The sequence below is a fragment of the Vitis vinifera genome, chromosome 19, assembly GCF_030704535.1.
Source record: "Vitis vinifera cultivar Pinot Noir 40024 chromosome 19, ASM3070453v1".
In the NCBI taxonomy this organism is placed as follows: domain Eukaryota; kingdom Viridiplantae; phylum Streptophyta; class Magnoliopsida; order Vitales; family Vitaceae; genus Vitis; species Vitis vinifera.
The window spans coordinates 19570350-19597878 of NC_081823.1; the positions used below are offsets into that span (position 1 = coordinate 19570350).

Here is a 27529-nt window from a genome sequence, read left to right on the forward strand (position 1 = left end):
AAATAGATGGTTACATAATTCAAAGTCAAGCAGGATGTTTTATTTTGATGATTTATGAAAATGATATTAATTTATTTAAAATTAAAGACATTGATACTTTGTGAGTTCATAAAAACTCAAAAACTGGTTGTTGGTGATGAAAAAATTGTGCCATTATTGTTATTATTATTTTTATTTGCTATATAAATAAGAGGTAGGTGTCATGAAAAATAAATAAATAAAAAATTATGGTCAAATCGCCGCCTATGAAATATTCCTTGGTCAAATTTGTATGATTTAAAATTAATTTTTTATTTTTAAAAATAAAAACCTATTTTAAAAATAAAGTGAAATATAGAATAGGTTTTAAAGAATAAATAAGAATTATTTTAATTATTATTATTATTTTTTTAAAAAGCATGGCCCATTTGATCACGTCCTAATTTTTTTTAAATTGTAAAAATTATTTTTTATATTTAGGTTTTAAAATATTATTTTATTTGAAGAGAGTGTGAAAAAGAAAGAAACTAGAGGATACGTAATTAAGCGAATGACAACGCCGTATTAAAGTTGGTGTGTTAGATGGTACGGCGTTCAAGTCAAGGAATTAAAGTGATTAAAAAAAAAACTATTTTAGTGACGTGGAAGATAGGAAAAGTGTGGCCACGCGCCATAGAGGTGAGTGAGAGATGCAGTCGTCAGCTGCTTTAGCCTGATTCTTTTCGGGTCTACTACTCTACCGCCCCATGCCTTGCTTTGCCTCGTCTAAGTTCCAACTTCTTAAACTTCATTTTTCTCTCCCGAGACTCATTCTCCGTTCCTCTTTTTATTTTATGTCATAAAAAAGAAAGCAAACAAAACAAGAAAAACAAAGACAACAATAATAGGCATAAATAAAACAACTCCTTCTCACTGCTCGCAGAAACTTCTGATCGTGTTCCAATTCCTGTTGGCAAATCTCTCGATCTCCAACCGCACCTCTCTATATGCATATTTTTGATATATACATATAAACAGATACTCTTTTTCTTCTTCTTCTTCATACTTTCTCTCTCTAGACCGAACAAAAAAAGGTTCAATTCTTCGTTTACTTTTTGTGTTTTTGTTTTTGTGTTTTTGTTTTTTAAAGTTGAGTGGCATTTCGTTTCGGCTGGCCTTTTTCGGATGGTGTGAATTTATTGTGGTTTTTGTTGGTATGCAGGAGTGGAGGGGGCAATTGAGGTGGAAACATGTCTGTGTTGTGAGAAAAGAATTAGGGTTTGGAATTGGAAAAAACAGAAGATGGATGATTGTGGGTGTTGAATTGAAAAGGAGGGTTTGATTGAGAATGGGGAATAAGCTGGGGAGGAGGAGGCAAGTGGTGGAGGACAAGTACACGAGGCCACAAGGGCTGTATCAGCATAAAGATGTGGATCATAAGAAGCTCAGGAAGCTCATACTTGATTCCAAGCTTGCTCCTTGCTATCCCGGAGACGAAGAGGCCACCAATGATTTCGAAGAATGCCCAATTTGCTTTTTGGTCTCTACACTTTTGCTTTCTCAATTTTCTTTCTTTCTTTTTTCTTTTTCTTCTTTGAAGTTTCCCTCGATGGGTTTCTGAGAAAAGAAATTAGGAAAAAAATGTGAAATTTCATGCTGTTCAGTCATTGAGGGAAAACTAATTATTGCATTTTATGCAATTGGGTTGATTATTTCCTTAAATTATTTTTTCTGGGGATAAAAACAAGGTGATGGAGTTTGGCAACTTTGTTTCTTTGTTTCTTTGTTTCCTTTTTCTTTTTAATTGTCCTTTTCTCCAGCAATCAACGGAACAACATTCAACTAGCCTAGGTTTATTGATTGGCTTGCAGGGATTGAATTGAATTTTAATTAGGTTTGTTATTTCTTTTTATGTGACTTTTTTTTTTTTCCCTGTGTTATAGTTTTATCCAAGTCTGAATCGCTCAAGATGTTGTACGAAAGGCATTTGTACAGGTACTTATTTGCATTTTTCATAAATGGTGTGTGTAATTGCTGATATCTGGATGTTTTTTTATTTCTCTTCCCTGCACCAGAGTGTTTTCTGCAGATGAAGAACCCTAATTCAACTCGTCCAACGCAGTATCCTTCACTTTTCATATTTCTTTGATTCACATTTAAGCAGTTAATGATTGTTTTTGGACGTTTGATTTCTACATTGTGTTTTTTTACTTAACATTACAAGATGTCCTTACTGCAAAACAGCAAATTATGCTGTGGAGTATCGAGGTGTGAAGACAAAGGAAGAAAAGGGCATGGAGCAAATTGTAATACCATTTATTTTATTTTCATCTTTCTTTTTTACTTTTATCTTTACTTTTTTGTGCCACTGATTTAGTCTCATGAAATTTTGGGGGTGCTCTTCCTACGAGTGCAGCCCATTAATCCAGCTTCATTTTTTTAATACATGTATCCCATTGTAGGAAGAGCAACGGGTTATAGAAGCTAAAATAAGAATGAGGCAAAAAGAAATTCAGGATGAAGAAGAGAGAATGCAGAAAAGACAAGAGATAAGTTCTTCAAGCAGCATTTTGGCACAAGGAGAGGTGGAATACAGCACAACAGCGGGTATCCTTTCATTGAAATTCTGATGGTTATTTGTAGGCCAATGTTTAAATTGCTCTAATTCTTTTTCTTCTTTATGCTTGTCACATTTTTGTGCTACTTTTGCTTTGTTTTCAGTGCCATCTTTCAGATCTCCTGTGGAAGGTGATGAAATTGATTCTTCTCAAGACCCACGTGCTGCATCAATGATCATACAGACTTTACCTCCAAGACAGAACAGGTATAGGAAGTTCTTATATTGCCTTTTCTTTTTTCTATCAAGAAGAATAGTTGGTTGCTGTTATAAATTTTTTGTTCATCTGTAGTATACATATGGTTCTTCTTCAACAATAATAAATCTAAAATGGGGAAAAAAGAAGAAATTCTGGCACTGCTCAAAGACATTTTTGAATTTTGTTTTTCTTGCCTCTGTTTTCTAATTTGAAATTGCTTTTTGGTTTTTCCTTACTATAGTTATTTAGTTCTTGTTCAATCTTGTAGATGAAGATGACATTTGTTTGATAATTTTGCCTTGACAAGTTATAGAATATTTGATCCATTGGTAGTTGTGCAATGTGTTTTCTTAGAAAAAGATGGGATTATAAACTAAAACTCGCAACAAGATGTTTCAGATAGAGTTTACCTTCAACTTTCCTTACTTTTGAGAGAATAAAGGTGAAAAATGCTTTACTGTTGGGAGTGCTTTTCACTGCTTTATGATTGTAAGGGAATTATGTTTGTTTTTAGAGCTTTTCTTTTATATATGAAATTTTCTGTTCCTTAGCTAGGATTATGATATGCTTATGATAAAAGAGTCTTTTCTGCAGAAGTTCACTAAGGAGAATGGGATGATGAGTTCAGAAATTTCAAAATTGCATGGGGGTATTCCAATATGCAAAATGTGCCTTTATACTCAAAATGACTATTTTTCCTTTCTAATTTTTTTCCCCTGGTGGTCACAACTTGAAAAATGCCAAGCTGATGTTGAAGAGAATGAGCTGTTATCCAGAAGTATGTATAGGCTTGCTCCTAGGATCTTTCATATACACACATCCAAGCTCAAGAGAGATGTTCGAAAGTATTATAAGTTTATTGACCTATATCTTTTGATTCAAAGCTTGAATATATGGAGTTTGTAGTTATTATTTCAAAATAATGAAATTAGAATAGAAAATTGTTACCTAGCATTTATAAAGGTTTCTTTCCAAATGGTGGTTGATCATGTTGAGCTGTCCCAATTTTTTTGGAGAGTTGAGCAAAGTGAGAGGTGAAAATGAGTTTGTGAGACTAATAGCTCCTCCTTGAAGGGTCTCTACCGGAGATTTCAGATTTTGGACTTGTGAAGGGGAGAGACTCAATTATAGAAGATTTAAAATCCAGACAAAACATCTAGTCCCTGACCACAATATTGTACCAAAATACCAAACCTAATTACGTAGCAACTCTAGTCAAGAAAAACCAAAGAAGGAATTACTATGACTTTTGCAATGTTTCAGTTATCGTTCTCAAGGTTTGATTTATGGAAATGGTCAAAACTAGGTCAAATGAGTTGCTTTTACCTAAATTCAAATGTGAAAACAGTATATGATTTGGTTTTATGAAATAGAATTAAATCAAGAAAACTAATTTAAAAATTGAGCAAGTATTGATTCTTAATTCAAATGATTTGAGTAAGGGGGCTCCATAATCCAACTTCGAGAATAGAAGTTAGAGTGAACAAGGGTTTCTCAATTGTGGTAATCTTATGGTTTTTAGGATCCTTGGTCATTCGAGATCAACTTGAGTTTCATAACTCAAAGTTGCATCCAAAATCTAATTTCCCTTTTTAATTTAGATTCCTAAACACCACCAAATGAATGAAATTAATTTCAAGTTCAAGCCTTGGCTCTTTTATCATTTATACCCTTTGTAGCTTTGTAGCTTTGTCTTAGAGTAGATAACATTGGGGAAAACAGGGATAACTAGTGATTAAGGGGTGTTGGGAATCGCTAGCATCAAGTAATGCACTTTTGTATCATCTTCTAATATGACTAGAGATCTAAAACTTCATGATTTATAACCTCAACCATTCATTAATCTTATTTTTATCCTTATTTACCCATTGTTTTCTTAGTTCCTAATCCTAGGTTTTTATACTTTACTCCCTAGGATGCCTTTTTAGCCTTTTATGGGAGTGTTGTCACATGCACAATCCATCATATATCAAAATGTCATGTATGGAATTAAAAGAAACTAAAAATAATGTATTAAATCAAAGCTAAAGGAAACAAGCCCAACAGTTATCTTCTTTTACAAAACTTCAAAGCTTCAAAGCTTATCTCTAAGATCTCTAAAAACCTAAAACTAAGAGAGTTTATATCTTAAATGCATAAACTTATTATGTGGCACACTCTAATTGGTCATTTATTCCAATAAATCATAAACAATCTAAAAACTTGAGAAATTACAAGTTCTAAATGACTCTTGCTCATTTTGAATTGGATGGAGGCATTTGGAACTTATTTTGTTGTATTTCGAAAGCTAAAACTCGATGTCCAGACCCTGAGTTCAAAATGGAAGTGAATTCGAAATCAATTTTGAACTTATAAGTGATAAAATCAGGTGAGTTCGAAATCCAAGAGGTGAGTTCGAAATTTCTTGCTTATTTTGAACTCATCCACTGCACATCGTGTTTCTCCATGTTTTGGAGTTCAAAATGTGCTGCTTTTGTTCGAAATAGATATGGAGACTCAAACTAAGCCATTGCTAATTGTATCTTTGCATTCCTTTGAGTTCTAAGTGGCCGGAAAACCATTTAGAACCCAACTTGTCAAATTTGAACTCATCATTTCTTTCTGCATTGTTCGCTTCAAATGCTCAAATCTTCCTCATTTCAGCTTTGATTCGCAAACTGTTTAGAGTGTTAGATTGCTAACTTTTCGAGCTTTGAAACCATATGTAGCTTGCTCAAAATGATGTGCTTTAGAATTCACCTCAAATTTAGGATTTGTGCTGTTGCCGGATTTCAAGTTCCAAATTCCATTTGAACTTGATTGCATTTGCTTCAAACCTCCGCTTCCATAGTTTCATCTATTTTACTCCATAACACCCATTTATCATTTTTTGTGCCCATGACTTGCTCATTTTGCCCTTGCTTGGACTCTTCATGCTTCTCAAGTCTTCAGTCTCCCATTTATGCATATTTTGCCCTTTTTATTTTACCTTGGTTGGAAATGACTTGCAAAATAGCATTTTTTTCATCATTTGAACTTGAGATTAATCTCAAAATAGAAGTTAGATTGTGGTTAGGGTCTAAGGATCAATTTGGGTTAAGTTGGTTGATTTGAACTTTTCATACTACATAAGTTATAGCATTTATGTGCCATTGGAACACTTATTTGAGCTCCAGTCAGTCCCTCAAATCCTTCATGGTGACCCTTATGCCCATTTGTAGATCATTTCTTTGGATGGGAGCCAACTATGCTAAAAGCATCGTGAGCAAAAAAATGGTACCATATTTACTGCTAGTTTGCTCTTTTTGGTAAGAATTGCATTGACAGAAATACGTGTTCTATGATATGGTCAACTTTTTTTTTTCTTCCTCATTTGAAACAGGCTAGGGTGTTGTTTGATCCAATCATGTATCAGTGGACCTTATCTTTAGCCACCAAATTAAAATCTTCATATCATTCTAAGTACTTGATGGTGAGGCAAGTTGTACACAAAATGTTGGTGCATCCAGTTTATTTGACCTTCCTATCTTCATAATGACTGAGGTAAAGATGAAACATTTGGAGACAGTCCTTGGAGGTGTACCCTCTTGATGCAGGAGAATAGGACAGTACAATCAGCAAGTGAAGATAGTGTTCTCTCTTTTCGGTTGGGCCCTTTTTCATCATATATGTCTTGTGTGATATGGTGATTTAGAGGAAAAGGAAACAACGGAGGGATCCGAATCGGACCTCCACCGTGGAAGGCCCCTCGCTACTCACGTCTCGTCACCACATTTGTTCAGTTGGGTCACCAAAGCTGCAGTGAGGGGGTGGTTGGGTGAAGATACAGAAATAAGTTCCCAATGTCCCCTTAGCAAATTGGAGATGTGGCATAAACTCATCTGTAGTCACCACACCTAATTCATCTTATGACGTGAATGCTTCTATCCTGATATGGTTAAAAAAACTCCTCTTGACACTTGCAGTAGATGAGTATCCATGTCTTGATGGTGTTGAGAAGCTTAGTTATCCACTCCGGAAGCAAAGCATTTTCATGTACTCACTAGGTTGCCATGATGTCCTATTGTGAGAAAGGGAACTAAGATTCTGGGGCTCCAGAGGTCAAATCTTTCTTCTGAAATGACCAGTGATGTGATTACCCAAGAACCTATGAAGCCACTTGTTAGTTTTGGTGCAAGAAAAGTTAGCTTCGACCACTTGTGTCTGGGAGCAAACTGTGGAGATGGGACAGCATGTAGCACTCTTATTAATTATTCTGCATAGAGTACTGATACCATAGCTACAGCAGTTGAAGGGACTGTGGTAGGTGTTTCCTTTTTGAATTATTAGGAGCAGTGGCCATTTTGATAGAGCAGTGGTAACAATGGCAGAGAATTGGCATCAGGGGCAAGATCACTAGCATTATAACTGCAATGAGTGGTACCAGGCTGGAGGAGCAGAAAATGTCTATTAGGGTGGCAGTAGGAACTAGGACTAGATGGTGTTTGACAAGGTGGTTGCAACTATAGGTACTTGTGCTAGTTGTGGGTGATATTGTTAATAGGTGAGAGGGCTGTGATGATGTGTCCTCTAGAGATGCACCCATCTTGTTTTATCATGATGATTGTGTAGCATATATTTATGAGTCCATGTGCATCGGTAGGTATCATGTGCCCATCTTTATTGACATTTATATAGCATGTTAAACAGCTCTGCAACTTAATGGTGATGGTTGGCATTAATGGATATTGGAGTTTCTCATTGGTTAATGAAGATCCTATTATACAATAGTATGGATTTTTAACTGATTCAGGTGTGTAATGCAAGAATTTGGTGAATAATATTGGCTCTAGAGTAAATTAATTTCCTAGTTTACATTTCATCATTATAATATTTTTGTGAAGGTAAGGGGAAGTTCTAGATGTGTCCAACTTCTGAAGCATGCATTATCCATCCAAGATTTCTTGTGATTTTGTACAGTCATTGCAGCTAAAATTATAAAACTAAATTTGGTGATAGTGGATTTTCCACTCTGACCTCCTAATTATCTTGGAGGATTGAAGTGAAACATCATTCCCTACTTTTTAATTCTGTTCTCAAGCCTAGAGAGTCTATTCTACACAAGGCAGAATAGGCTGATATTGTTGACCTTTGTAATATACAATTAAATAGCCTTTCAATTTTAGGATAAGACATTCTAGAAACAGTTCTCATTGCTCTGTGCTGGTTTGCATATCCTTCCATTATCTTCATAAGAGTTCCATGTGTGGTCAAAGAAAAATGGTAAACACTGCAGTTGAGCTACTATGATTGAAGGAAGTCAAGTATTGTAGTTATTAAGACAGACGTATAATTGAACCTGAAGATGAGCTAATGAAAATTCCAAGTAGTTGATTTTGTGCAAAGCTGGTTCAAGAAAAATATCAGATCCTTCCTTTAAGGCAAGGGATTGTACCCTTTTTGGGTTTTTTTATTGAACTGTTGCATCTGACTTGTTTCTAGGGTTTAAACAAAATTTTCATTTGTATAAGGCTGTGATTTATGGAGAGAATAATTGTTGCATTCTGACACCAACACAAGGTGGTAGAGACATGATTGTAATTGTGCATGTGTAGGCTTTTTACATCAATGACATACATGACATAGATTTATGTTTTCTGCATTATGTATGCACACAAAAGTAAGCGAATAAAGTAGTGAAGAAAGTGGCAATTGTAAAATTTGTTCCATGACAATAAGATATTGGTGTAGGACGACCTTAAGATGGTTGTCTATAATTAAATAGATTGGCTAGGGCTTTAATCTTTTAGGATTTAAGGAGATGAATGAGGAATGGGGAATAAAAATTATGGCAGTGGGGAAAAGTAAAAATTAAATATAGGGAAAAAAGACAAAGAAGAACAAGAAGAAGAGATAGAAATCATGAAGTCTCATTAAGGCTTTCTAGGAATCTCGCTCAAAAGAAAAATAATGGACTTTCACCTATGGGGAGGCAGGGCTTTGGAGAAAAAGCTGCATTTATTGAATTGACAGATTGTTTGTAGGGATAAGAGTAAGGGGGCTTGGGCATTAGATGCCTTTTTTCCTCTTAATAAGGCACTCCTTTGAAAGAGTAGTAGGAGATGCTTCTAAAGGAGAAACATCTGTTGGTCGGACGGTTACTCTGTTGAAGGCTACAGTACTCACTGCATTGCTGAGAAACTAAAAGCCCTCAAGAAGGATTTGAAGGATTGGAATAGGGAGGTGGTAGGCAATGTCTCGTTCAATAGAGTAGAGGCCTTCTCCTGCCTGCAGTGTTGGGAGGCCAAGGAGAATGAGAACCCTCTTACTCCTGGGGAGGCGGAGGCTAAAAAGCTGGCTGTTGTGGACTACAAGAAATGGGCCCTTCTGGAAGAAACTTCTTGAAGACAGAAGTCAAGAGAAATCTAGTTAAGAGAAGGTGATAAAAACACCAGGTACTTCCACAAAATGGCCAATGCTAGGGCAAGGAGGAACTTCCTGTCTAAAATTAGAGTGAATGAGGTATCTCTCTCTTCTATTGATGAAATCAAAGGAGGAGTTTGCAGAGCCTACCAGTCCCTCCTCTCAGAATTTGGGGATTGGAGGCCTAGTATTAATGGCCTAAACTTTTAAGGTGCTGGGGGAAGGCTTGGCCAACAGCCTAGAAGTAATGTTTTCTGAGGAAGAAATTTTTGCAGCCTTGAGTAGCTGCTACGGTGATAAAGCCCCAGGCCCATACGGCTTCACAATGGCCTTTTGGTTGTTTTGTTGGGATGTTGTTAAACCAGATATTTTGGGGCTCTTTAGGGAGTTTTATCTCCATGGGACCTTTTCGAGAAGCTTAAATTCCACGTTCCTTGTGCTCATTCCTAAAAAGGAAGGAGCTGAAGATCTAAAAGATTTCAGACCAATCAGCCTGGTAGGGAGTGTGTACAAATTGCTTGCCAAGGTCCTTGCTAATAGGCTGAAATTGGTGATGGGGGAGGTGATTTTTGATTCTCAGCAAGCTTTCGTCCAAGGGAGACAGATTCTAGATGCTATTCTAATTGCTAGCGAGGCCTTTGATTCTAGATTGAAAGACAACACGCCGGGCCTCCTCCTTAAGATGGATATTGAGAAGACATTTGACCTTGAAGTTGCCAATATAGCTTCCCCTTAAATACTATTTGGAACTTGAATTTGTGACAGCAAGCCCCTAGCTACTTCAAGTAAGTGTCTTTTTTTTTTCTTTCAGCTTATTTTGTAAGGTTGTGATGAAACAAGAAGTTTGGTGAATGATTCCATTTTTATCAAGATTCTTTCCAAGGATGTTTGAAAAATACCCTTTCTCATTATCAATTCCCAGAATACAGATTTAAATTGAAACTATGCTGGAATCATTTTATGAAAGTTTTGAAAGATCTTGGCAGCCTTAGTTTTTTCTTAAAGGTACGCCCAATTTATACAAATATGGTCATCTATGAAAGTAATGAACCTCTTAGCACCCGGGACAGTTTTCACAAGAGAGTGGCCTCAGAAATCACTATGAGAAAGAGATATTGGGCTAGATTTTGTTTAAACCTGAATAGGAAAATGAGTGATGGTGTTTAGAAAGTTCCCAAGTGTTGCACTAAAAAATTGAAACACTTTCTATTTTTGAATAAAGAAGGAAACAACGTCTTTAGATAGGTAAAACTTGGATGTCCTAACCTAAGATGCCACATTTATTTCATTCTCAATTTGTAGAACTCTCACATTGAAGTAGTCAAGGGGCTTTTTCCACATTTTTTGGTTCTTCTTCTAGAATAAATAGACTGTCCACCTCCTTAGCATTGCCAATCCTCTTGCTTGTACATAGTTCCTGAAATTCACTAGGGGTTGGAAAAAACTTAGACATGCAATTCAAGTCACGAGTAAGGTTGCTAATAGAAATACAATTACAAGAGAAGGTTAAAACATGTAAAACTGAATTTAGTATTAGGTCTTTCGAAATACATATAGAACCCTTTCCAACAATAGAAGAAAGAGATTCATAAGGATTTTTTACTTTTTGATAACTTGAACAAGGAACATATGAAGGAAACAATATTTGATGAACCTACCATATGATTTGATTTTGTTTTGATGTTATGCACACCAACATGGAAGTTGCCCATTTGGGCTATATTGGCAGAAGAAGAAGAATTAAAAGGTACTAAAGTTGTTTCTGATTGCCCCATATCCTGAGCTTTTGAATGGTCAACAGCAACTTGAAGGCCTCAGCTGTTACCTTTGACACATCCATTTCCTCTACACATATCCAATCTTGGTCTTGATAGAGATCCATCTCTTTCCAAAGTTGAGTTATCATGTTGTAGTAGGCAATCACAGCAAGGTTCCCTTGTTTGGTATCATGCATTCTGCACTTTAAATCTATCAATGATGAAGGCTAATAGGTTGGTGACACACAACCCAGAAAAGAGGGGGGTTTTGTTACCATGAGGAAAAATAAACTGCATTTCCTTCAAGTCATGTGTTGAAAATTGCAACATATACAGCCGGTTTATTTAACGAGGAGTAACAAAAATCCAGGTTAAATGACGACAATTAATGTAATTGCAGATGAGGAGAAAGAGCAATTACAACTAGGAATATATAATACTAAAGAGCTAGAAAATCAGTTAGGCTAATTTAGGATGTAAATCAGCCTTAACCAAGGAGAAAGTTCAGCCTTTAATTAAGGAAAAAATCTCTATGCATGGGCTGTCCACTAGCATTGTTTGTTCCATGTTTCTCAACATAACCTATGTAGTAGGTTATTAGGACCCTTATTCCTTTCCTAAAATCTATAAAATTTTCTAAACGAAATGAGAACATACTTTATGGAAATTTCTTGAACAAAATTTCTAATAAAGAAGACTTTTAGATTCTAAAGACTCAAAATAAAAAATTTAAAATAAAAAAGGATGATGGTTTTTAGTTGATTTAATTGGGAACTGTTAGTTGAAAAGTTTAATTATGGTTTTGGATTTTCTGTTAACAAGCCTCTTGCTTTGTACAAGAATTAATGCTTGCTTGCAGTGGTTCTGTTCACTTTTATGTTTGTGCTTCATGTGATTAGTTACTCTCACTGATAAGAAGGCCATGATTCTTGGTGCTAATTGCTGAGAAACAAAAGGAATTGGTTTTTATGAGAGTACAGATGTGGAAAGGAGAAAAATGAGACATGGTGAACTTTAATTAGGAAAAGTATTATAATGTTGCAAGCAAGTTGGAATATGGGAAGAAGACTTTGCATGGTGGAATGGAAGATGTTTGAGCTCAAGAAGATGGTGATGGGAATATGAGAGTTTAAGATCTTGTGTTGTGGAACTACCTAGGAGTAGGAGGGGGAGGAGGAGGGGTGGGGTGGGGGAGGGGTGTGTGTGGTGTTGAATAGGTAGTCGTTTATTTTAGTCCAAAAATCTAATTTATAATTTTTTACATGTTCTTTGATTAAACATATTTGATTAATAAGACAAAGAACAATCAATTCCATACTAAACCCGCAATGTACATGGAAAATCACTTACAAAGTTTCCTAGAAACACTTGAACCTAGTTGCTACCTCTCTCACCAGTCTTACATTGTTCAGTACCTATAGTTACTTTCACCTCCGTGATGCAGCACTTCTCTGCTCTTTAGTGAACACTTCAAAGACTTGAGGGAATGCGATAAATCACTGCAAGCAAACTCGAACAAGTTTTGAATTTTGAGAGTGTTAGGAATGCGTAGAGATAATGATAATAAAAAACAGGGCATAGAGTTGCCAAATAGCACAACCAATAGGTGTATATATAAGCGAATAACCTTAGTTGACTAGGTGGATATTAGAAATCAAGTATCAACTAAAGTGGATTTGGAAACTCAGAGAAATTGGAAAAATTTGGAAACTGGGCAAATCAGGCATTGAGTGCTTGTTTAGGGCGCTTGAGTGTTCCTTCATATTAAATTCTCTATTTACTTTGTTATCGTATTTTTAAAGGAAACTAAAGAGCTTCTTGGAATAATAGATAGAAGATGAAACATTTCAATGAATACCAAAGTCTTGTGATTACTTTTAAGAAAATGATAATAAATCAAGTTTCCAACAAACATAAATCAAACCATAAACATGGAATTGGATGACCCTAGGATCCTAAGAAATCTGACTCCCCCTATATCAATGTTCCTAGATTAAAGATATGACATTGCTTTAAAGAATAAACAAGAAGTCCCCCCCTTAATTTAAGACCTATACTCAATGAAGACTACTAGCACGCTAATAGTTAGGTCTTAAGAGAGAAAAACCAACATAAGTAGAAAAATCCTGAGGACGAAAATCAACATAGCACTAAGGATTAAAGATGAAACACTAAGACAAGACCGTAGGTTATAAAATAAAATGCGCTATTGAGAAGAAGTTCCGAAAGATTTCTTTGGAGATGATATATCCTAAGAGATTCTAAAGGAATGAAATTAAAGCAAACAAGGCCTTTACCTTAAAAGTGCAGCTAGGTTATCTTTTCCAATGCAAATTTGTCTAGTCTTAGGGACTAAAGATGAATTTAAAGTACCAATATGGAGAGCATGAGTATTTTCATCCTATGATTAGCTTGGGTGGGAGCTTTTGAAACCCATTGAATATTGTTTTCTTTTCTTATTAAATAGGATTTTATCTCTTAATACTTTAGATGCAACCACAAACTTACTAATTTGCCTATGGAGCACTTCAAACTTTCTAATGTGACACCTATCACTAGTGCAATCATTCCCATGATGAAAAGAATGTGTAAATGGCCCTAGGAGGTGTTTGGATAATAGACATTCCCTTTTTAGCATTAACAAAGTTTGTCTTTTCATTATTAGAAGTGGTAGACTAATCAAGATAGGCCTCTCCTGTTACCCGAAAACTTACCCAAATTTATCCAATTATTTAATAATTTAATACTTGATGTGTTTTATTCATTTTTACAAGCCAAGTCTTTTTTTTTTTTCAATCTCAAGGGTTAAAACTTTATTTTTATTAATTACAGTGTTATATTTAGCCTCTAGAAACTTTGCCTTGTTAAAAAATTTTCTTTTTTCAGATTCTAAGGTAACAAGCTCATTGAGAAGGTTGACATTTTTAGTTTTAAGGGATTCATTCACCTTTAAAGCCCAATAATTTACTTTTATGCTTTTAGCCTTAATTTTTAGGCTTTCTTCAGGAAGGGCTTCATAAGCATCATGAATACTATTAAATTCACATTCAGACCCATTATCAGAATTTACATCATTCATATGATTAAAACTCAGAATTAATAGAAGCGAAAACAATAAAGTTTTCATTTTGATCATCCTTACTTTAACGAGTATTATTCACTTTCACTTGTCTTGGATTCACTCTAAGTAGCTTGCTTGACTTTCTTATTTTTCTTAGAACTAGCTTTTTTCTAATCAGATAATTACTTCTGGAAATTATTTATTGCAAGAGTCAATAACTCTTTACTTTTATGATACTCATGAAATTCTTTTTCCAAGAAGGTAGTTTTATTAGAAACCGACAATTTTCCTTCATTAAAGTTATCAATTACTTCTTATTGCTTTTTTTTATTCAAAGGACAAAGACAAGGATCAAATAATTTTTTTTTAATTTTTTAATTTTTAATTTTTTAAATATCTTCCTACTTTGATACCAATTGAAGATTTGAGATCTTGTATCATGGAACTATCTAGAGGGGGGGTTTAGGGGGTGGGTGGGTATGAATAGGTAGTCTTCTTAATTTTAACTCAAAAATCTAATTTTAAAATTTTTTACATTATGTTCTTTGATTGAATATATTTAATTATTAAAACAAAGAACAATCAGTCCTATAGTAAACATGCAATGAACCCATGGAAACCTACCTACTGAGTCCCCCAAAAACTCTACAAATTTAAAAATCATAGGTCAATTGATAGCAAGCAAATTCACTAATTATGAAAGATCAAGTACACAAATTTACCTAGACACAAATGTTACCTCTCCCATGAGTCTTGCACTGGCCAATACTTAGACTTATCTTCATGTTTGTGATGACCTTTGTGTTCTTTAGTGAACATCTCAATGACTTGATAAGATGTGATCAACTCCCCTAGCCAACCCAAACAAGATTTTAGCTTTGAGAGTGTTGGGAATGAGTAGAGATAATTTCAATAAACTATTAGGTGTAGAGTCTCTAAATATCACAACCAATATGCATTTTTTTTTTTTTTTTGATAAGTAAAAGATAGAATATATTAAAGGCACTAGCAAATTGGTGCAACAAAATACCCATGAAGTATATAATAAAGGCCAAAAGGTAAGTAGGAAAGATAAAAGGAAGAGGAAATACCAACTACCCTAACAAGCAATCAAATCCCTACACTTTAGAGAGAAAGAAAAATAAAAAACACCCTTGAAGCACTTTTGTACTCGTAACCCCCAACCAAGCTGAGCAAGAACCATCCTTGCAAAAAAGGAACTTACACCCCATTGCTCCTCCCTCTCTCCCTAATTGAGAGAGGAAAGCTATTGTAATTAACGAAGCACTCTACTTTTCGAATTTCCCTCCCAACACGGGAAGACAAACGTTTTCCTCTTATCCCTTGAGATCTTCATCTCACACCCTTTTCTTGCCTCCATTTTCCTCAAAAGGGAACTAATTTCCTCTTCGATGTTGGAATGTAATTTGGGTTTCAACGAGAAGTTTAGCAGAAACTCAAGAGCACTTTCAAGTTTCTCTTAAAGAAACCTCTTGGAGGCAAAAGTCTTAGGAGGCTTAGCTGAAGAAAGGGACAAAAATACAAATTTTTTTCACAAAATAGCCAATGCAAGGCATATAAGGATTCTCATTGGGAGAATTAGGATAAATGGAGAATGGGTAATAGAGAATTCAAATATTCCAACAAAGATTGTTCACTACTCCAAGTTGCTACTGTCAAAACTAGTGGGGGGAGTGGAGACTGAATATAAATGGCCTGCTTCTCAATTCGTTAAGCAATGAGTAGTTTGTCAAGCTGGAAGAGGCTTCCATGGAGAAAGAGGTCTTTTGAGACTCTTATGGACTTGAATAGGGATAAAGCCTTGAGATCTGATGGTTTTTCCTTGGCTTTTTGGAAAGATTGTTGGGAGTTGGTGAAGGAGGAGATTTTATGCTTTTTTAGAGAGTTTTTTTTTTTTAAAGGGGCACCTTTGTGAAAAGTTTAAACTCCACCTTTGTGGTGTTGATTCTGAAGAAAGGCGAAGTTGAAGATTTTAAGGATTTTAGACCCATAAGCCTTGTTGGCAGTTTGTATAAAATTTAGTCAATCCTTGCTAATAGGTTGAAGAAAATGATGGGAAAAGTGGGGCCAAATTCTCAAAATTGAGTTTGTGGAAGGGAAACAAATTTTATTTTATTTTTGATAAGTAAACACACATATATTAGCAAAGGCAAACGCCGCAAAGCATACAGGGAGTATACAAGGCGACGAAGGCCTCACAACAAAGGACCAAAAAACAACAAAAACCCACCAGCCCTCAACTGGAGGCTATCCACTCCAGGAAACCTATAAGGAAGTGAGACTCCGCACCATTATACAATTTTGCCCACCCCCACATATTACAGACAAAAGAATACTTAATTTTCTGTATAGCTAACTCCTCCCCCCCCCCCCCCCCTAAATGCTAATCTATTCATTTCCTTCCACACCGTCCAAAAAATAAATAACGGTATGGATCTCCAAATTCTCTTCCTCTTTTTGCCCACAAAAGAACCCTTCCAGCTGATAATCACCTCCTTTACAGTTTTTAGAAAGACCCACTGGGCTCCAAACAGACTAAGAACCATCCCCCACAACACACTAGCCACTGTACAATGAATAAGAAGATGATTTACATTTTCCTCATCACTACCACATAAATAACACTGGTTAGGAATCTACCATCCTCTCTTTTGAAGCCTATCAATAGTAAGAACCCTCCCCCAAGTAGCTTCCCATGCAAAAAACGCTAACTTGGAAGGAACGTTCCCCACCCAAATGCCCTTTTTGGGAAACAAAGGGGTACTATGGCTGGTCAACAGCCCATACGCATCCTTGACGTCAAACTTCCCATTTTTTCCCCCCTGGAAGGGAAACAAATTTTAGATGTAGTCCTTATTGCTAATAAAGCCATTGATTCGAGATTGAGGAATCATAGAGGGGGGATTGTGTGTAAATTAGAAATAGAGAAAACCCATGATCATGTAAATTGGAGTTTTCTTTTGGAGGTGATGCAAAAAATGAGCTTTGGTCAGAAATGGATTAAGTTGATTTAGGTTTGCATTTCCATAGCCAAATTTTCAGTCTTGGTAAATGGGGTTCCTCAAAGTTTTTTCTAGAGTACAGTGGTTTGTGATAGGAGGACCCCCATCCCCTTATCACTTTGTGTTGGTTATGGAGGCTTTAAGCTCTCTCTTGTGAAGGGTGGTGGAGGATGCTTTCATCTCAGCTACAGGGCAGGAAAGGGAGGTAGAGGAGTAGAAATTTCTCACCTCCTGTTTACAGATGATACACTTCTTTTTTATGATCCCTGTCCAGACCAACTTACTTATATGGCTTAGGTTTTACTTTGGTTTGAGGCTTCCTCAGGGCTAAAGATTAACTTGGGCAAGAGTGAGCTTATTCCAATAGGGGACATCCCTAATGTGAAGGAGTTAGCTTTGGTGACAGGTTGTAGAGTAAGAAAACTGCCCACCACCTACTTGGCCTACCCCTCGGTGCTCCCTTTAAGGCAAAAGCTATTTAGGATGTGGTGGAGGGAAGGTTTTTAAAAAGATTGGCCTTTTGGAAAAGGTGATATCTCCCCAAAGAAGGAAGAATCAATTTGTTCAATAGTAATTCGTGCAACCTACCAATTTACTTCATGTCCCCTTTTGTTATTCCTAAGTTGGTGGCTAAGAGATTAGAGAAAATCCAAAGGGATTTCCTTTGGGAAGGAGGAGCTTTGGAGAAAAACCCCATCTAGTGAATTGGTCGACAACTTGCAAAGCTAAAAAAGGGGGGCCTTGGTATTAAGGATTTATCCACTATCAATAAAGCTTTTTTGGGTAAATGGTGTTGGAGATTTGCCTCGTAAAGGGATATGCTATGGAGAAAACTCATAGTGGGAAAGTTTGGTGAAGAACCAGGAGGTTGGTGCTCTAAGGAAAGGGGAGAAGGTCATGGAGATGGCTTGTGGAAGTCAATTAGAAAAGGATGGGCAATTTTTAAAGCCAAAACAAGATTCGAGGTGTGGAACGTAAAAAGAATCAAATTTTGACATGATGTGTGGTATGGTGATTACTTTTAAAGGATTCTTTTCCTTCCTTATTCACTGTTGCAACTTCTAAGGAGGCATGGGTGGAAGATATTCGGGAGGTAGGAGGGATGGCCACTTGGAACCCTTGCTTCTCAAGGAATTTTCATGATTGGGAGATGGATGCTGATCAGAATTTTATTCTAAAACTTAATAAGTTTGGTAGAATTAGATGTGAGGAGGATAAAATGGTTTGGAAAGCCAGCAAGAGTGGGGCTCTTTATGAGGTCTATGATGCATTGGAAGCAAAGGGTGAAGTGACTTCCCCCTCAAAGATAATATGGGGTTCTTGGGCACCTATTAAAGTGAGTTTTTTTGCTTGGGAAATAACTTGGGGAGGGATCCTAACTATGGACCAACTCAAGAGGAGGGGATGGGTTTTGACAAGTTTTTGTTGTATGTGCAAAGATGCAGATGAATTGGAAAACTATCTTTTCATCCACTGTGGGATAGCTAGAGAGTTATGACACTTTATCTTTTTTTTCTTTGGCATCTTGTGGGTTCTCCCTTTTTCTGTTAAGGATTTGTTAAAGGAATGGCATGGTAGCTTTGTGGGCAAGAAAAGAAGGAAGGTTTGGAGAACAACTCCTCTTTGCCTTAGGGACGATATGGAAGGAATGAAATCGGAGAACCTTTGAAGGGGGGGAACACACTACCCAAGCTCTCAAGGCTTCCCTCACATCTAATTTATATACGTGGTCTTGAGGGTTTCTTCTAACGTGACTGTTAGAGAGGTCTAGGTTCTTTGTTAGATTTTATACAATGGTTGTGCTCCAAATCTTAAAAGTAGGGTTCTAGCTACTGTAGCTGGTTTTTTGGTTCTCACTTGTATACTTATGATATATTGTGTTCACCACTTAAGTTTGATATATCTATATATATATATATACTCCTATTTGCCGATCAAAAAAAAAAAAAATTGCTTGGTTGAGCATATGCAGACTAGAGTTCTCTAATCTTGATGAGGCTAGAGGGACGTAAAGCAAGTGATTGGGCTAGTCTATGTCAGCTAATTTCATCTTTAATTGGTGGAGCTATGAAGAAAAAGGACAATCATTTTCAAGTAAAAGGGGAAAAAACGCAGAGCACTATATATACTCTATAAAAAAATGTGGATAAACAAATGTGCTTTGGAAATAGGTATAAGGAATAAAGTTTGTTTAAGAAAATGTTGCAGAGATTTTGGGCTTGAGGGGTTGAGTTTGCTTACTTTGTGAACCCACTAAAAAGAATAAGAATAATAAAAGGGGTGGAGAGAGGAGAAGAGAGAGAGAGAGAGAGAGAGAGAGAGAGAGAGAGAGAGAGAGAGAGAGAGAGTTGCCAACTTTTTGGGGTTGAGAGGTTTGGCCTTCTTATTTTGTTAACCCAATAAACAAATAATAATAATGAGAGAGAGAGAACACTACAGTGGTATGACAAGGCAAATGTCACCTTCTTGCTTTAGAAGGTGATCAAGGAAGGAGACCATGTAATGGGATTGTTACAATAGAGCTAATATGAATGCATGCCATAATTACTAATGTGCTTTGGGAATAGGGTTCAAAGTTTTTTACAAAGAGTTGTTGCAAAGATTTTGGGAAAAATGATATGATTCATTGTGCTTTCCAAGATGGTTAGGTGGAGGCTAGAGCATTGCCTTTTCAATTTTTTGGTGTGAAAGTGTTCTTCTCCAAGATAGGTTAAAGGTAGAAACCACTCTAAACCCCGTAAGTGGCTTTGGTGAGTAACACACTGGGAAATCATGAGAACTGTTTGTGTACGCATTTATTTGTCTAACTAATTGATGTTATAAAATGTCATGTCTTCCCTCTTAAAGTGTTCTGCTTTCTTTTAGTGTACCAGGTATTTTGGTAGTTACATAGATAAGGGGACCATGCTTAGGGGAGGTTGAAGCCCTAAATGGAAATTATAGATATGGACTTGCTTATCATTAATTAGTTTTGTAGTGTTAGTGTTTGATCTCTTTTGTGGGCGATTTTCCACCTCCATGAGGAATTGATTTTCTTGCTTTTTATATTATTGATGTAAAGTTGCTACGGAGGAAGAATTTCTTATCCTTTGTATTTAATTACTTCGTGGAAATGCAATATTTGTTTCTGGTAAAAAAAAAAAAAAGAAAGAAAGAAAGTTGATGTGCAAAAGGTTGGGTAAAGGCCTGCAAAGGGCATGGATAAGTCACTTGATTTTTCCTCTCTTCAGAATAGCAGCAGATGATTATATGATTTTTCTTCTCTAGAGTTAGGTTAATGAGATATAAGTTCATTCTCGTAGTATTTGGGTCAATCTCTGGACTTAAAATTAACCCTTGGCAAGAGTACCTTCATTACTTGTTTTTAAGGCAATGGAGTGGCCACTGTTCTACTAAGGGCTTCCCTTGGGGTGAAAGTTCTAGGGCATCCAAATTCTGGAACTTGGAATTAAAATATAGAAAGGATCTCTTATAGATTAGGTGGTATGAAGAAAGCATATTTGTCCTTAAGTGGAAGAATAATACTTGTATAATTGTTTGTCTCGCATTTCCCCCCATTTTCTCTATTATGTCTTGGAAGTCCCGTTTAATTTCACATCCAGGATCAACAGACCAGAAGGATTTCCCATGATATGATCTCAAACTTCTCTTGAATCTAATCTTTTGGCAAAATCAATTAAGGTTTGATCAATGGGATGGTTTTCATGAGATCAATATCTTAAAACCACATATTCTCCACCTTCTGCCTAACAGTGTTTGGAATCATCCAACCTCCCAAACAACCCTTTAAACACCAAAGAAGACTTCAATCTCTATTTACCAACTTACAATTATTTATTAGCAAACTTCCTTACCTGCCAATAGAGTAACAAATTCATCATAAAAAAAAAAGCATGAAAGTTGGGGTCATTACATGACAACCATAACCTTCTTCGGCTTTGGATGTAAGGGCTAGAGTAGAGAGTTCTTTGGTGGTTGCTTTATGCCCATTATTCTTAATTGATTCAGCTAGGGAGAAATGACCAGAGTTTTAAAGATGTCTGTAGGGTCACTATGGGAGTCAACATTCTCCCTCTCCTCTTTTTAGCAATTAGTTACTACAGCATGTCATGGGTCCTGATGCTTATCATCATTTTGGATTGAAGATTAGTATATCAAATAGGACTGTGGAGGTTCTCTAAGAGTAGCCTCCTCCAAAGGGCTACCTAAGCTCAACCATGATGATCTTTGCTAAACAACCTAAGATAATCAGGGATGGAGGTGTTTCAAAGATCATAGATAATATGCAGTAAGAGCCTTCTTGAAGACCTATAGGGGTGGGTTTTGATCATTGGGGCTGAAATCCTTATTTCACTATAAGGCCTGTGTTTTCTAAACTTGTCAGACTTCAACAACCTTATGATAAAAGAAGACTCATTGTTGGTGTTAGCATGAGTATTTGTTGAGGAGCATAGGCAAGCAAAATTAGATTAGTGATTGGACAAATCGATTCACTTTCTTCAGGCTTTGAAATGCTTCTTCCTTTGTATCCATAGGTTGGCCAACAACATTGTTTTGATCTTTTGACTAAGCAAGGATCTTATCATTTAGAGCCTTTTGTAAAGGATTTTTGCCACATTGAGTTTGTAGCTCTTGTTTGAATGTGCTTTCCTCTCCTTATCCATATTTGGTTTTAATGTAGTTCAATGTTGTTCGCACTCACTCCCTCGCTCCCTTGCTCCCTCTCTATTTATTTATTTATTGGTGGCGGTGGGGGGGAAGGCAACTCATTCATCTTGTGCTGTTGTATTCCTATGAAATCAATTGTTTGCTTTCCATTACAAAGAAATTCCAAAGGTATTAATGTAGTGCAATTCTAAGGTAGCTTAGCTTAAAATCAAATAATGGTGGGTCAGGGTTTCATTCATAGGATTTATGGTTAGGAATGAAGAAATGGTTTATGGCATCACACAAGAAAATAAAAGCAAAAGGACAAGAAAAAAAAAAAGCAAAAGAAAAGAAAAGAAGGAGAAATAAATATTAAAGTTTTAGTGAGGCTCTATGAGTTTTAGTTGGAAGAGAAATGACGAAATCTCACCATTAACAAGAAGAAATAAATAAATAAATCCTGGGATTCTATCAAGGCTTTTCAGGAGTCTCAACTAGAAGAGAAAAGGAGCGTAAGCATTAAATATTGCAATTTGAAAAAAGTATTCTCATGCATTATTTTTGCATTTACAAAAATTATTATTATTCATAATTATTTTTCTCTTTATAGTAATAAACTATTTATAGGCTTTTGAAAATCCTAAAAAATTTAAATGAGATGGTAATCTATTAGGCCTAATTCTTTTCCTAAAATCCATTAATTTTTGTTTTTAGATTTGGAATTGAAAATAGAAACTAATTAAAGAATAAAATCTTTTGGAAGATGGAAAAATTTTTGGAAAATAATTTCGAAAAATTTTATAAAGTAGATGCTATTAGAAAGTAGAAAATTTAAGAAAATCATTTTTGTTTTGAAAAATAGAAGGCTAATAAGAATTTATAGTAAAGAAACAATTTCAAATTTTTTATATAACTTGAACTATCAAGCAGTACTAACTTTAATCCTAAAAAACCCATATCTACAAATTTACTGAGATGCCCCTTTCCTTTTTGTAAATAAATGTTGAAAGAGTTTAACCCCTTGAAGTATTGGTGCATTACTGCATGAGATCAGGCATCTAAAACAATGCCTCCAGGTTTGTATTTGTAAAGAAGCAAATCCAAAACAAGCTATAACTTTAAATGAAAAGAATCGAAGGCCATAATGATAAATTTCAAAATCAGATTGAGAAGGTTCTCTTGATCAATTGAGTTGGCACTGTTGATCAAAAAACATTCTGATTGAGCAAGTGCCTCAATCAATCAAAGAGGAAATTTCACTTTTGATCAGTTGATGCAGTCCTTGGATCAATTGGATGGCTAGAATTTCTTTTCTTAAGCTCTGATTTTTGCAACAGTTTTGGTGATTAAAACCAAATTTGAGAACATGCAAAAATCATTTTTGAGATTTTTCAAGATTGAAAGTAGATTAAGTTAGGGTGAGCTGATGTAATTGAAAACACGATGAGGATGAATCTCCAAGATATATATCAAGAAAGGGGATTAGTATTAGTTTTAATTAAATTATGATTAAAACATGATATGATAAGGGCGCACACAGTAACTCCTAGAGCCTTAAGTTGTGGAGTGAATGACTGGAATTTGAATTAGAGATATAAACTTGCAATCCATTTTGGAGTGGAATTGCCAGCACAATATTTTATGACACAAAATCTTAATAGAATTGATTCTTTTTCCAAGTCAAATAAGCAACATTGAAACAAACTCTGATAAAATTCTAAATCTGGTACCAGAATTGGTCATAAAAATGGTAAGAGAGGGACTGTCTATTATGTTGAGCAGTTGATTGTGGAGTGTTCTTGTGTTGGGATTCTAGCTTCATGTTCTGTGTAGTGCCTAGTGCTGAATGCTAATTCTGTTATGCAATGGTGCTAATTTGAAGAACCTCATTTTTTAGCATCACATACCTCTTTGGCTGAGAATTCATGCAGTGGGGAAAATTTATTGAAGATTTGTTTTTTGAATGTTCGGTACCATTCCTAAGCATCTGCCAATAGTTCCAAAGAAATAAATACATCTGTTCATTGATTTCTTCTTTTTTTTTCTTCCTTTTTTAATTACAAATTTTTTGTACAACGATCAAATTTCTCTTGTTCTGGCCATGAAGTGAAATTTAGCTTACAGCTCCAAAGTTCTATTGATTTGGCTCTGTTTTTAACAAGTCAATTAGATGTGCTTATTGATTTGCTTGGTATGCCACAGCATTATAACTAATTTGATTGTAAATGCAGGGATGAGGAATTTGATCTGGATCTTGAGGATATTATGGTTATGGAAGCTATCTGGCTTTCCATTCAGGTAATTACTCTAAATTGGTTAACTTGAATTGATATTTCACATACATTTAGCTGCAGTGTTTTGAGCACTTGAACTTCAATATGATGAACTTAATTGTTGCTTTGAAAAAAAGGAATATATATATATATAACCATCAGAAATGGTTGGGAGAACATTAGAACTCACTCCCGCTTCATCATAGGGGATGGTACTAGAGTGAAATTTTGGAAGGACTTGTGGTGTGAAAATCAATCTCTGGAAGATGCTTTCCCAAACTTGTTTAATTTAGCAGTCAACAAAGAAGGATGGGTTGCTGAGGATTGGGAGGAGGATGGAGTTAGGGGCAGCTGGGGGCTACGTTTTAATAGACACCTAAATGATTGGGAGGTAGGGGAAGTAGAAAGCTTGTTAAGTAAGCTTCATCCTTTGACCATTAGAAGTGGAGTGGATGACTTGCTTTGGTGGAGAGAGAACAAGAATGGGACTTTCTCAATCAAGTCTTTTTATGACTCGTTCTCAAGGGGCACTAGACCTCCTTTCCTGGCTAGAGTTATCTGGACGCCTTGGGTTCCAATTAGGGCTAGCTTCTTTGGTTGGGAGGTGGCTTGGAGCAGGCTAGTGGTGATTGATTGCCTAAAGAGAAGTGGTTGGAACATCCCCAATAGGTGCTATCTGTGCAAAAATGAAGAGGAAACCACAAATCACCTTCTTTTGTTTTGTGAAAAGGCTAGAATGTTATGGCTTCTGATCTTCTCCCTTTTTGGGGTGCAATGGGTGATGCACTTCTCTGTTAGGAGGAACCTCTTGGGATGGCATGGTTCTTTTGTGGGCAAGAAAAGGGAGAAAGCTTGGAGAGCTGCCCCCCTCTGCTTGTTGTGGACCATTTGGAAAGAAAGGAATAGGAGAGCCTCCAACGATGTTGAGAGGAATGACCAAGAAATTAAATCTATTTTTTTGTACATTTTTGTGAATTGGGCTAGGGTGTATATAGAGGAACTCACTTTCTCTTTGATTGATTTTGTAGACTGGTTAGCTACCAAGTAAGGGATAGGCTTGTTGCATTGTTGTTTTTGTTACTTTGTTCCCTGGTATACTCCGTGTATACTCTTTAGCCTCTTTGGCTTTTAATGAAATTTTCCTTTACCTATCAAAATATATTTATGTATATATTTAAAAAAGATCAACTAATATAGGCTTATCTCCTGGAAGTTCTTATTTTTATTTTTTATTTTTACTAAAGTTGTTTTCGTGTGAATCATGTTAAAATGGAGGAGAGGAGAATTCATACATTTTATGTATTAAAAGCATTTTTTTTTTCAATGTTTGCTCGAGTTTTCTTGTCATTAAGGTGGCAAAGTAAGAAGTGGGTGCATTCAAAGGAGCGTTTTCTGCAATAATTGATTAAATGAAACTGAGATATGCTGAATTGTTTCATCTGCGACAAGAGCAATTGTGCATGTATAGATATATAGGTATGTACATATTGTGAATGCAATGCCATATTACCAAGACCAATATATGTTGCTGAAACTCACTTTAATAGACTGAACCCAGTAGGGTATTAATTCAAAAGGTCTAGGCATATTTTCATCTGAGTTGATCAAATGTGATAGATTTTGGTTAGTGTATATTTCAAATCCTAATTCAAATTGAATATATTTATTTTTCTTACCCTACTTATTTTCTATTTATAATCTTTTTCCTTTGGTAATGTGGTCTTTGGCTGGGTCGTACTAAACATCGACATCAGGTTAATGTTCAGAGAAGTTCCTATAATGGACCTTGTATGATATTGTATCAGAAGAAACAGACAGGAAAGGCTAATCATATGTAATCATATACATACATGGCATACCCTGGAATGCAGAGAAATCCATGTAGATTTAATAGTTTTTTAGACCTCCCAAAGATTAGGTATTTCTCACTGAATTGATCTGACCTATTGCAATTTCTTATGCTGTTGAGTGCAAGCCTGAAATTTGTGTGAATGAGAATCTACTTAGGGTTTGATATTGGAATTTAAGAACCATGCAAAGCTGTAATCTGTCCAAACAGTCTTCCAAAACATTGACAAAATCAATATGTTCTGCAGAGGCAATATGGTGTGCCATTTAATGTTGATATACTGCCTGTTTCTGATTTTAATTATCAAACTGATCTTTGATCTCTAATCCAACCTTACAAGGGGGAGTTTGGACACTCGTATCATATTCCTAGACTAGTCCAGCTGAAACACAATTTTTTTGTAAATGCACAAAAATGATAATTGCAGGATAATGGCAGACACAGAAACCCACTTTATGGTGACACTACCACTGCTGAACAATATGTCACAGAAGAACACTACGTCTTGCCTGCTATGGCTCCACAGGTTGAATCATCATCATCCCCCTCTGGTGGGCTTGCATGTGCAATTGCTGCCCTTGCTGAGCGTCAGCAAATGGGTGGAGAATCCTCTACTAACTATAATGGAAATATGCCGGCATTCAACATGCCTCCAGGCAGTAGTAGGTTTTCCAACAGGGTGGAGCAATATCCAGAGAATTATCCTCCCATAGAGAGTTCCATGGATGCATTACCTGATGGTGGGTTGGCTGTGACAAAGGATGATGGAGAATGGGGTGTGGACCGTGGGTCAGAGGTGGCTGAAGCAGGGACCAGCTATGCAAGCTCTGATGCAACAGATGAGGCTGGTGGGGTTGCTGCGCTGCCACCAACAGATGAAGCTGAAGGCAGCTTTCAAAATGTTGGGGGTCCCATTGTTCCTGAGAGTTTTGAGGAGCAGATGATGCTGGCCATGGCTGTTTCGCTAGCTGAGGCTCGAGCTAGAACAAGCACACAAGGAGTTTGGCAATAGTCCTAAAATCAAGGTACTAAATAACTCTCCTTTCCTCTCTCTCTCTCTATCTCTCCCCCCTTCACATGGATGTAAAAGGAACAGAGATTGGTATGGCGAATGGAAGGGTGTTGGGTTATTCTATTTACAATTTATTCAGATCCCTTTCCTTTTCTAGGCATTCTCTAAAATTCCAACGCATTGTGTGTACCACATTCACCAGGTACCATGAGCCAAAGGCCCCATTACACTAGTATGTCATTGTGTATTTGTGTAGAACAGGTGATGAATATAGTAATTATGATGCATGAAAGTAAGTGAATAAGTGACAAGCCCAGTTCACTGCATTTAGGAAATCACAATGATCTTATACAAAACGCAATGACTGGATAGATTGTCTGCTTATGCCCTTTAGTTGATGCAGAACCGGAAACAGAATGGTGATGTGTGGGAGCAGGCAGTTTGTAAAGGTGCCATTTCAGTTGTTCAACAGATCTTAACTGCTGAATGGTTTCTAAATTTTATGATTCAGCTGCGAGAGTATGTTGTTGAAACCCTTGGATTGTAAACGACTGGATGCTAAAACATTATTGGAAAATGGTCATCTCATAGGAAGTAATATAAATCTGGATTAGAATACCTTTACGCTTGTTCATAAAAGGATTTTTGGAGCCAGGGGATTAAAAGGTGGTTTAATGCACCATGTTTAAGTCAATTTTTGATAATCTACTAATCGACCTAAGGGATTTGTCACCAATAACGCGAAATGAAAA

At 36.1% G+C, this 27529-nt stretch overlaps 1 protein-coding gene across 1 annotated transcript; it reads left to right on the top strand.

Annotated features, from left to right (window-relative positions):
* Positions 1-708: 708 nt before the first annotated feature.
* Positions 709-27112, top strand: LOC100256555 (E3 ubiquitin-protein ligase DA2). Its single transcript, XM_002277534.5, has 9 exons — positions 709-1052; positions 1181-1498; positions 1902-1953; positions 2034-2079; positions 2183-2264; positions 2421-2565; positions 2680-2782; positions 23875-23941; positions 26193-27112. The coding sequence occupies exons 2-9, from the start codon at positions 1307-1309 to the stop codon at positions 26775-26777; spliced, it is 1272 nt and encodes a 423-aa protein (XP_002277570.2). The 5' UTR covers positions 709-1052; positions 1181-1306; the 3' UTR covers positions 26778-27112.
* The last annotated feature ends 417 nt before the right edge of the window (positions 27113-27529 follow it).

What these genes read in the sequence shown, in the direction of transcription:
- LOC100256555 (XM_002277534.5), top strand. Translation starts at nt 1,307, where the DNA reads ATGGGGAATAAGCTGGGGAGGAGGAGGCAAGTGGTGGAGGACAAGTAC. An exon ending in AAAAGGGCATGGAGCAAATT is followed by an intron (nt 2,265 to 2,420) that starts GTAATACCATTT and finishes ATCCCATTGTAG; the next exon opens with GAAGAGCAACGGGTTATAGA. An exon ending in CTATCTGGCTTTCCATTCAG is followed by an intron (nt 23,942 to 26,192) that starts GTAATTACTCTA and finishes TGATAATTGCAG; the next exon opens with GATAATGGCAGACACAGAAA.